Source organism: Danio rerio, chromosome 25, assembly GCF_049306965.1.
Source record: "Danio rerio strain Tuebingen ecotype United States chromosome 25, GRCz12tu, whole genome shotgun sequence".
Classification (NCBI taxonomy): Eukaryota; Metazoa; Chordata; class Actinopteri; order Cypriniformes; family Danionidae; genus Danio; species Danio rerio.
Window position 1 is genome coordinate 31750001 of NC_133200.1, and position 12150 is coordinate 31762150.

General features: G+C 35.3%; 2 protein-coding genes across 3 annotated transcripts; both read right to left on the reverse strand.

The window, feature by feature from the left end:
* Positions 1-786: 786 nt before the first annotated feature.
* On the reverse strand, positions 787-4289 carry ugt5a5 (UDP glucuronosyltransferase 5 family, polypeptide A5). 2 transcript variants are annotated; one of them, NM_001177497.2, is given in 3 exon segments: positions 787-2051; positions 2097-4137; positions 4238-4260. In NM_001177497.2, a coding segment is annotated over 1 exon segment (1578 nt). In that variant the 5' UTR covers positions 4120-4137; positions 4238-4260; the 3' UTR covers positions 787-2051; positions 2097-2541.
* Positions 4290-9403: 5114 nt separating this feature from the next.
* ugt5a4 (UDP glucuronosyltransferase 5 family, polypeptide A4) lies at positions 9404-11041 on the reverse strand (the record flags this gene model as incomplete). The annotated part of the gene is given in 1 exon segment (NM_001177498.2): positions 9404-11041. A coding segment is annotated over 1 exon segment (1578 nt). The 3' UTR covers positions 9404-9446.
* Between the last annotated feature and the right edge of the window lie 1109 nt (positions 11042-12150).

Consider the following 12150-nt stretch of genomic DNA (forward strand, 5'->3'; position numbering starts at 1 on the left):
TGGCTAGGCCTACTAATTAAAATACTGATTTATCGTTTGCATATTATTCACATTTTTGAGTATTATCTTCCAAAATATGGTTGAGCAACATGCAGCATGATTTAATAATAAAAATAAAATTATTTACAGCCACCCAAAATATAAATAGCAAAGAATTGTATTTTTAAGAATGAATATTTACAGTGAGTTTAATCACACACAAGTGAGTAATTATGTCTAAATATAATTCGTTAGCATTAATTAATTTATTTTGTTGTATTGTTGTTAATGTATTTAATTATACAATTTCAGCCATAAGTGTGAAACATTAGGATTAAGATAAAGAAATAAAATCTGGGTGACATTTTAATTTGACAATACTCAATATGAGAATTGGCATGTAATTGCAATGCAACTTTTAGTCAACAAAACGTGCAATAGGGACCCTATTGATATAAGATGACAGAACTCAAACTCAACAAAATGCATTAAAGGGATCGTCAAAATAAAGTGATACCAAAATCTGCACTCTTGCAAACATGGATATTTACATCAGGAAATAGAAATTAACCTGTTAACTGTCACACTTTATTTTGATGGTCCGTTTGTTGAATTTAAGTTACATTCCATCTACATGCCAACTAATTCTCATTAGATCATAAGACTCTTAGGTTGGGGTAAGGGTTAGTGTAAGTTGCATGTACTTGCAAAGTTTCTTATAGTCAGTTAAATGTCTGTTTAGCAGCAGTATCAACAAGCAGACAGTCTACTAATACTCAAATGGGCCATCAAAATAAAGTGTTACCATATATATATTTTTTTTTATTTTGTCTAAATATGAAGTTATCTTCACAAACTATATATAATATGCTTACACTGTATCCTTAATTTCAATTGTAAACTTCATAATTAGGTTGACATCAACAAAAACAGTGAATGTAAAACAGAAAACAATTTATTTCACTTTCTAAAACACAACAAAATGTCCCAGTGTGTACATTTAAGTACTGAGTAATATTAATTAACAATTAATAATATAAATTAATTATGCACTTAGCTTCTTGGATGTAATTATGCATAATTCTCTGTTATCAATACAGTAAGTAGCTGAAATGTGTGACAAGGACAGTGTAAATCTGTTTCCAAAACATCCTAAAACTGAATTATTTTTTGTGAAGTTTTATTAGTATTTATGATAATCTTCCCACAAAACATTTGAATTAATTCCTGAGATTTGTGTAAAATATTCATTTAAATCGTTCAAACAAAAACAGTGCAAAATAGTGTTAACAAAAGCAAACCATTTTAAAAATCAATAGCTTCTGAGGTCATTTCTTAAAATGAGAAAAATTTCTTTGAAAATATGAGATGTTCAACGTCCAAAAAAGGAGCAGAAAACCTTGTCAAAACAGTCCATGTGACGTAAGTGATTCAACTGCAATGATATAAAGCTCTGAGAACAATTTTGTGTGCCATGAATATGTAGGAATTACATTGTTTTTCTGTCTTCTCTTCCACTTATTCATATTAGAGCCAACAGTGCAATACACAAACATCATTTTCCACCATGGTAAATGCACACCTTGATTTGAGATATAGGCGAACAGTCATTTTTAAGTCATTGCTGAGAATGCATGGAATGTTTTGACAATGTTTTTGGTTCCTTTTGGACTTTCAATGTCTCATGACCATTGTTTTTTAATGTAGGATGAGAGAGCTTAATTATTTTGGGTGAACTAACCCTTTATTTCCTTAGAATTCAGCCAAATATTTTATCACCGAGTTTTTACTTTCTTTTTAAACACTACTTTAAGACGCATGCATTTCACAATAGAGTAATTATGCAAAATTCCTTGTTTTTAATACAGTATGTAGCTGAAATGTGTGACAAGGACAGTGTAAATCGGTGTTATCAAAAAAGTCCTAAAGCGGAATTATTTTTATGATTAGATTTATAACTATTTATGGGTACATTTCCAACAAAATATTTGCGATGTCTCAATTAAAAAACAAAGAATTAATTCCTGAGATTTGAGTAAAATATTCATTTAAATCTTTCAAAAAACATTGCAAAATAATAAACATTTAATAGCTCTTGAGATCACACTGAGCATGCTTACTATAGTAAAAATTTCTTAGAAAATTTATGAGATGTTCAAAAAGATTTTGTCAAAACAGTTTATATGACTTGAGTAGTTCAACTGCAACAATACAAAGCTCTAAGAACACTTTTGTGTGCCATAAAAACTAAAGATTACATTTTAAAAATTAAAAATACTTTGACTTTCTGACTTCTCTTCCACTTATTCTCATTAAAATTAACAGCGCAATAAACAAACATCATTTTCACTATGGTAAATGTGCACCCTGATCCAAGACATAGGCGAACAGTCATTTTTAAGTATTGCTGGGAAGGCATACAGTAGAATGTTTTGACAATGTTTTTGGTTCCTTTTGAACGTTTAATGTCTCATGACCATTGCTGTCAATGTAAGATGAGAGAGCTTAATTATTTTGGGTGAACTAACCTTTTATTTCCTTAGATTTGAACCAAATATTCAATCACTGAGTTTTTACTTTCTTTTTAAGCACTACTTTAAGACATATGCATTTCACAATAGAGTAAATCAGGACACAAAATAACACCAATATCATCAGCAGAGTCAAAATAACATCTATAGAGTGGTACTCAATCCAGGACATTCTGAAAGACTGCGTCCGTAAATGAGAAGCTCCTTTATTCCTCATGACAAACTCGATCCAGAACATGGCACGATCAAGAGGTTTCATTGGCTGGTCATGGTGCACCTTGGACAGTCTCTGAATGTTTTCCTTGTAAGATGGGTTGTACAACACTTCCTTCAACGCCTCCAAAAACATTGTCCTGTTTAACTCCGCAATATCCAAAAGTTTTGCTGTGCCTCTAACTTTCATTCTAGACAAGTTGTCAGGTTGATCGAACACTAAAGGGAGACCCAAAATGGGAACTCCGTGATAAATGGCTTCTTGGATTCCATTGGTGCCTCCATGTGTTATAAACACTTTAGTTTTAGCATGTCCAAGCAGGTCATTCTGAGGTAACCAATCGACAAGTAATGTATTATCACCAATATTGACAGGTCGAGGTCCAGTGTGTCTCCAAATGATTTTTTGGGGCAGTCCAGCAAAAGCGGCAGCAATTTCCTCTGTAATATCTTCTGGAAGATGGGTAAAAAGAGTCCCGAGGGACATAACAATGAGTCCATGATCTCCAGAACTCTTCACAAACTCTTCAAGATCATCTGGAAGCGGCTTGGATGGTTTGCACTGGAAGCCTCCCATATAGACAATATTTGGCATTGTGGGTCGAGGAAACTCAAATGTGAAATCGTTTCTCATGAGCCAGATGTCTGCATCCTGAAGGATAGCTTTGTAATTGATTTCTGATCCAAAGTATTTTTCGCAGAAGGATCGGTAGTGTTTGGAGACGGTCCTTGCTTTCTGGAATTTTGAAAACATGTATACCAATATGTTCTGCACACGTTGAACAAACGTCATCTTATCGGTCAGCTCTAATCCTGGGACAGGAATATATGAAAGAGGTGAAGGAGCTATTTCAAAATGTGCCTCTCCATGCATCGTCCAGCGGACATTCAACACAAGAGGAAGTCCAAGACGGTAAGCCAAGAAAAATCCACCACCGACAGCTGGATCTGTCAGAAGTAAATCATACTTTGCCGTCTGAAGTGAATGCATCAAGTCTTTATTTTCAAATATATTCCCCATTAAGTTAAGCTGATTGCGATGCATCTCTTCAAATACCGCTCCAACTTCTGAAACTAGTTTGAGTTTTGTCCAAAAGGACCGTTTCTGTCTCCTGATGACCAGAATATTCCTCGAAAACTCCTCAAACAGCTCCTTTTCAATGCCACCGCTATTATAAACAGTGATGGAGGTGTAGAAAGGAGACTCCTCCTTGATATACCAGCTGTTTGAGGCTCTAAGCACGGTCACATTGTGTCCTCTTGTATGTAATTCCTCAATCAGAACCTTCATGTTCACCCAGTGACTTCCATCCAGAGGAAACACCAACACTTTACCTCCAAACACTAGAGATAATATGCTCAAGAATGCTAACAATGTTGCAGGGAGGGAAGGCATCTTTTTTTTTTTTTTAACCTTAAATAAAAAATGACATTGATTATGTAACTTTAAATATCAGTTTAACATAGCTACAAATAACTGTTGAGGTAAAATGAAGTTAATCTCTCTCACTTACCAGCCGCCTGAAAATACAACCACGCAACCAAGCCAGGTGAATTACTCACTGCATTCCGTTACTAAAGTTGTTTGGAAACAAGTCCAGCCCTGCTAAAATGTGCAACCCAGTGGGAGTGTGCATTGGAAAATTACAACTCTGTCGTACAAAGCATGTTTAAGCTTGTGCATGGTTTTGTGTAAAGAAGTGTGCAGATTTAGTCTTACATTTTCTTTGACAAGTAAAAAAGCCTGCAGAACCACTTCGACAATGGAGACAACAGCACTAGTGAGCTCAAAATGAAATGCACATCAGGAGAGATGTGGAAAGTAGAGTATGTATTTCTATTGTTTTTCTAATTGATATTTAATACAAATAATAATAATAATAAATGTTTAACACGGACCCTGCTGCCACAGGAATGATTTGAAAAACAAAAGATAATTTGAAATGAAAATGAGTGACAAATTTCTAAACACAAACCAAACGTGATGATAGTCGCAGAGCTTGTTTACCTCCAACACAAAATGCAAATTACATTTGCTTGAGTAAAATTATTGGGCAACGTGTACTTTTTGAGTACATTTTAATTATGTGTACTTTTTACTTGAGTAAATCATTAAAGAGAAATCATTACTCTTACTTTGTTACATTTGTCGGCGTTCCTCCGTTACTGTCAAATCATAATAAATATGATCCATATGGTTTGTTTGCAAATATCGTGAGTCACTAGAGGTTGCTGTACAGACGCATCTCCGCTTTCGGTTACGCCATACGCGCGCGCCTGTGTTGGAATGGCTGAAGTCGAGGAAGACGTGCGAGTTTATACTGTGGTCCCGTTTGCCATCTGCGGTTCCGAGAAGGACGGTCATGTTATCTGTGCAGTGAGTTTATCGGACGAAGTCACCCGGCCATATGGTCAGTCTGTTTGCACTCAGATGTCAACAAGAATAGTTGGATAATACCCTAACCCTAACCTTTGGTTAATATCAGGAGAGACTGATACTTAAAGATGCTTTCTTGATTTATTTATAATTTTATTTTGTCATTTAATAAAATTAATGCATTTGTTTAGCTGGTCAATGCTTGGCTGAAACGGCACGAATCTTACTTAATCCTAAAACACCACAGTTTGAGTTGTGGATCACTTTTTAACTTTCAAGTTTTGCATAACAAATAAAGGAACTTGGAGTCCGTTGTTGGGCATCCTCAGATTACACAAGTAAGTGACATTTTACAAAAATGCTTTATTTATTAAGAGACACTTGCTGTAAAACTCAAAACAGCTAAGAGCGGCACGTCTCTCTCTCTCTCTCTCTCTCTCTCTCTCTCTCTCTCTCTCTCTCTCTCTCTCTCTCTCTCTCTCTCTCTCTCTCACACACACACACACACATTTTGTTTTATAAGTTACTCAATCAAGATAATATGCAGACACAAGCCTGTTTGTTTTCCATCACAACATGAACAAAAAATATACGCTATTATCAAAAGTTAATAGTAATTAGGCCTAGATGTAGCGAAATATTGCGTTTTTATAAAATATTAAAATCAGCAAATGAAGCGAAATAACTTAAATGTCCTTCTTTAGTGTGTAAAATGTGAATGAGTCAATAAATCAAAATATCAACCAGAATAAAAATACATCCAAACATCCATAAACATCCAAAATCAAACAAAAAGGGCCCATGGGTATAACTTCAGTAATGTGTCGGTGCTCTTTGGGTGGGGGATTCATCAGAATAAACAGCAAAAGTTAGTCCAAGGCACTCGAAAAATGTGGGAAAAAATATTAAAAAGCCTTTATTCACATGGCTATTCTGTAACTACATGTTTTGGCAAAAATAAATAAATACATAAATAAATAAAAATCAGGGTAACAGTCTGTTACCTGTCACTGTTACCCTATGAAGTCAGTTTTTTGCCGAAATGCAAAGTTTTAAGGATTAGCCTGTGATAAAAAACGTTCCACATTATTTGAGTGCATTGGACTGATTATTGATATGAACATTATTAGAAATGGGATCGTAAATGTTATTATATATTTTTATTTTATGACTTATCTTATACAAAACAAGGCAAATAAGGAAGGTAAATACTTAAAAATGTACAGTACAGCCTATTTTGTAAATTGTGAAGAACGTTTCAGTAAGAAATACCTACATTTTGTTTTGGTATGCTTCATGAGTAACACTTAATCTCATCAAACCTTTATCACAACAAGATCTTGATAAACCAGATAACAATACAATCAATCGAATCTAATCATTTGAAAAATCAAAGGATGCATCTTTATTACCTTAAATAGAAGGGAATAATATCGGATGAATATTCAAATGGCAATGATAAAACAATTCTGCACTACTGTAGAATAGAATAAAGTTAAGTGTTAAATATTTAATATTATACTGTAGCTTGACCTGTACAACTGGACCATTATATGGGTATATTTTAGCTTATCTGCATCAAGTAAACCAGCCTTGAAAATGTAAGATAACAACATCACCCCTGCAGGGTCAGATTGAAATGATTTTCACTAGGTTTACGAGTCAGCAAGAGATAATGTACTATGATTGGATGCCTCTTTATTGCATGGCATTCATAGAACTTTGTCAGATAAGTGTTATAATTGAATGTTTCGTGGCTTTTGGCAGCGTGAGACCACTCTATAGAAGAGCAGCCACTCAAGAACATTCTGAGATGTAATAAGACTAAACCGCTTTGATGATGGACTTTGGTTAAGGGCTTTTTAGGCTTTAAAAAAAAAAACTATTCAGATGTTGTGCAGTGTTGTTGGTACCATCATGACCATTTTTGTTATATCATAGTCTGTTTTTGATGCACATGCTAGAATGGTGAATATACACTTTTCTGGAACAATAGGATATATGGTAATTGTTCACAGTTTATTATTGTCTATTTATTCAATTTCTCTTGTACTATATTAGTTAGATGTTTAGTTTATGTCTAGTGTGTGTCATATTTTTTGTTTTTAAATTGCACATTGGAGTATGGGAGAAACACAATTTCAGTCTGCTGTGTAATGTACTGTTGCATGCTTTGATTGACAATAAAGTTGACTTGACTTGACTTGAATGTATTTCCATTATGGTTTATGCAATTTTTTTTTTATCAAATAATAACTTGATGTTTCAAATGTTTGATGTTTATTGAAATTTCATTTATGTGCATAAGTTAACCCTTATGTACTGTTGGGGATGTTTTTGGGTGACAAATATTATTTTGACACATGAATTGACAAATTGCACTCTTGTTATGTTCGGGATGAAAACATCCACTAAATTAAACTGCTGTAAAAATGCATCAGATAGGTATTTTTTTCAATTTTGTTTTGCATAAATCTGCTAATTAACGTCCCAGTCCTGATCAAAACTACAAAACTACTTTTAGAAAATTACAGAATTGTAACTCTTTAATTGCCAATTTCACAAATGATGTCACTGATTTGGTGAAAACAAAATGATGTATTTTCAATATAAAAAGTAATTGTGGACTGGATTGTTTTTACCTTTTATTAAAGACTTGGCCATGTAAAACAACATTGCCTTTGATGCATTGTTTTTGATTCATTTTCATTTTTTCTCCCTAATTTATTGTTTTTGTCCCATTGACTTCCATTATAACCACATTTTATGATTGCAAAACCGTGATACCATATAATCATGCATTGCTGATTGTTGGTCGTTTTCCCTGTTAGGATGAGGTTCAATTTGTAATTTTTACTGTTGATCATCAGTTGGCACCATTAACCCTTTAGACAGGCCTGTGCAAAAAAAATCTTGTTTCTGGAATTTATATAGATTATAACAGCAATTTAAAGTGTGTGTATGTGTGTAAGAGTGACCTTTGCGCACTTACCTCGATGTGTCTAGGATATTTAAATATTTGATATTTAGAATATCAAAATGTGCATCTCAGCTCTCAGAACTACATGGAGTAAATAAAAACAAAGACTGTGTATTTATGCATTATCAATTGTGGTTATAATGGAAGTCAATGGGAAAAAACAGCCAAAAAGAGTAAATTAAGGAGAAATAAAATGAAAATCTAACAATGCATCAAAGCAAATTTTCTTATTAATCGTTTACACATCTAAGACTTTGATTAAAGGTAAAAAAAAACCCACAATTACTTTTTATATTGAAAATACACAATTTTCTGTTTTTTTTCACTAAATCAGTGCCACCATTTTGTGAATTTGGCAATTAAAAGTTATAATCCTTTATTTTTTTTAACAATTTAGTAATTTTAATCAGGACTGAGATAGATTAACATATTTATGCAAAAAAATAAAATAAAAATTATGATGCATTTTTACAGCAATTTAATTCAGTGGCTGTTTTGTCATCCCTAACATAACTAGCGGTTAGTAAATTTGAACAGTGCACAAGGGTTAATGTGGATTTTCAAAATTTATGTGCAACAAGAATAAAAACAGCTACTGATGGCTGTAAAAAGTATTGTAATTGTCAATAAAAAGTATTGACAAGACTGCATTTGTTCTGAATTTTCATTTCAGGTTCATACACTGGATTCAAGAGTTCAAACAAAGCTGATGATTGATTATAAAGCTTGTTTTGCATGCTGTCCCGGGAGAGAGCCCTGAGCTTATAAGATCCTCGAGCCCGGGGCTCCCTACCGTTTGCAAGTTGAGAGGGGAATGTGAGCTCAGGTAGATCTCAAGAACTCCCCTGCTGTTGTAGCTAATGAACAGATAGTTATTGCTCTTAAGAGACAACTACTTACTAGGAGCATGTCTATGGTGCCGATTTAGATTAGTCAATTAACTTAAGTTGCATGTTTTTGGACAGTGGAAGGAAACTAGGGAACCCTGGGTGAGCATGGGGAGAACGTGTAAACTCCGCACAGAAACGTTGGCTGGCTTGGTAAGAGCTAGAGCTAGTTCTTGCTGTGAGGCAACAGTGCTAACCACTGGGCCACCGTGCCACCCATCTAGAAAAAGGAGGAGGAGGAGTAGGGGGTCGAAGGGGGATATTTCAAAAAGAAAATGGCTGTCATATGGAACTAAGGGAAATTATAGTGGCTTAGGAATTGTCTGATTGGTGACTCGTAAATTGAATAATGCGGGGCCAGCTGCAAGCAATCATAAGCACGTGATCCTCTCGAAATTAGTTTAGAAATTAACTTCACTTAAAATAACGCTTTTTAAGTGGAGCTAAATTCAAATTAACTGATATTTCCAGCCAATATGTCACTCACGCTTTACTTTCTTTCTGAATAAACGAAGACAAAAGTATTTGGTCATATAAGCAGTCACCAATGCAAATACTAAAACCATCACCATTAATGTCAAAATAACATCTATAGACTGATACTCAATCCAGGACATTCTGAAAGACTGTGCCCGTAAATGAGGAGCTCCTTTATTTCTCATGACAAACTCAATCCAGAAGATGGCACGATCAAGAGGTTTCATTGGCTGGTCGTGGTGCAGCTTGGACAGTCTCTGCATGTTCTCTCTGTAAGACGGATTATGCAACACTTCCTTCAACGCCTCCAGAAACACAGCCCTGTCCAAAGTTGCAAATTCTACAATTTTTGCTGTTCCCTTTGCTCGCATCCTGGAGAGATTATCAGGCTGATCAAAAGCTAAAGGAAGGCCTACAATGGGCACCCCGTGATAGATGGCTTCCTGAAGTCCATTGGTGCCTCCATGTGCTACAAACAGTTTAGTTTTAGGATGTCCAAGAAAGTCATTCGGGGGCAGCCAGTTCACAATCAAAGTATTGTTGCCAAGGTTTGCAGGTCGTGGACCTGTGTATCTCCAAATGACTTTTTGAGGCAGTTGAGCGAATGCTGCAGCAATTTCATCATTGAGTTCACTCAGAAGCTGACCAAAAACTGCTCCCAAACTCATCATGATCACCCCATGTTCTCCAGAGCTCTGCACAAACTCCTCAAGATCACCTGGAAGTGGCTTTGCAGGTTTGCACTGGAAGCCTCCCATGTAGACCACATTTGGCATCGTGGGTCGTGGAAACTCAAAAGTAAAATCGTTTCTCATGAGCCAGAGGTCTGCATCCTGAAGCAGCGAGAAGAAATTAACATTGGGGCCAAAATATTTCTGCGTGAGCTCTTGGTAAGGAGAGTCAAAGTACTTGGAATTTTTATAAAGAATCATTATATATGTCATCATGTTCATGACTCTCTGACTGAATGTCATCTTGTCTGTTAGTTGTAAGCCTGAAACAGGTACATATGAGAGAGGAGATGGAGCTATAACAAAATGAGCTTCTCCATACATGGTCCAGCGGACATTATACACGAGAGGAAGCCCAAGACGATGTGCCAGTAATACACCACCTCCAAAAGCAGGATCTGTCAGGACAACATCATATGCAGCATCTTTAAGAGAATTCATCAAGGTTTCATTTTCAAACATTGTAGCTGTCATCTTGCATATTTCCTGATGAATCTCTGTAAATCTGCTATACGTTTCATCAGCAAGTGCCATTTCAGTCCAAAATGATTTTCCTTGTCTCTGCATTTTCAGTAAGTGAGGGAGGAACTTCTCCCCGAAGTCAGCATCAAATTCACCATTCTCCACAGTGATAGAAGTGTAGAGAGGAGACTGTTCCTCAATGTACCAGCTATTAGAAGCTCGGACCACGGTGATACTGTGACCCTTTGAATGTAATTCCACAAGAAGGACTTTCATATTGATCCAATGACTTCCATCCACAGGAATCACGAGAAGTTTACCAGCATGTGATCTTAAAAGAACACATAACAGAAGGAACAATCTGAGATGGGTGGAGGGATGCGTCATTGCAGCCAACCTTAAAAAAGAAAGAATATAACAGAGAATTAAAAAAGTGTTCACTGAGTTTTGAGGAACTCAATACAGTTCTCGATATTACCGATCCAATTTCAATTTGATGATGGACTTTGGCTATAAGGGTATTGGGTTTAAAATGACCAAAACAACATTTCAGATGATTTACAATTTGGTCATTTAGATGCAGTTTGTCTATTAAAGAGCCCCTATTTTGCATTATAAATGGTCATATTTTTGGTTTTGAAAGTCTCCAACAACAGGCTGATATGCATACAAGGTCAAAAAACACTTTCATTGTCTTACAATTTGTATTTATTTTTACCCAATTATTCCAACGACTCATATGATTTGATCAGCGATTCATTTGTTTTCAACCCCCTCCTTTGTGTGAGGCTAATCTGCTGTGATTGGTCCGATGACGCAGTCGACTGGATTCAGCGTGAGACAGAGAGAAATGAACACCACAGCTAAGAAGTAGTGTGTAGGCTCATTTGAGATTGGCAAAATCTCTGCAGAACCTATCACCGGTTATCACCGTGAGATGCATGCCAGTTTAAAATTGTGTCCGCCTCGCTCTTATGTCATGCTGACGTGCCCCAAAAAACTTTCCCGACAGCAAGGTGGATGACTCGGATTGAGCAGTCGGCTGCGTTCACCAAAAGCGTGATGGGAAACGACTGGCTGACGACACAGCTTAATGATTATTAGATGAGACTGACAAATTACACTTTATTCTCTATCAATTGGTTTATACCTGGCTTTGTTGTATACCTTTTATTTTTGTATTTTTGTTGTTGTTTATTAAAAAAAAGACGTAAAGAGCAATACATATGTTTATTTATTTAGATTTACACGGAAACAAAAACACAATACACTTTTGTAAAAACATAATATGACCTAAAACATATGTTACAAATAAATAATTAGGATGAGTATGTGCTGTATTTTCAATTTTTTATATGTTTGTGTGAATTTTGTAGACTGTAATTTTCATGCAATGTTATTCCATAAAGGTCAATCTGTAAGATTTGAGATACCACAGATACTTTGATGTTTTTGACAATACAAACATGAGCTGGAAACAAAGGCCCCGTTTACAGATTTAAAACGCATATGT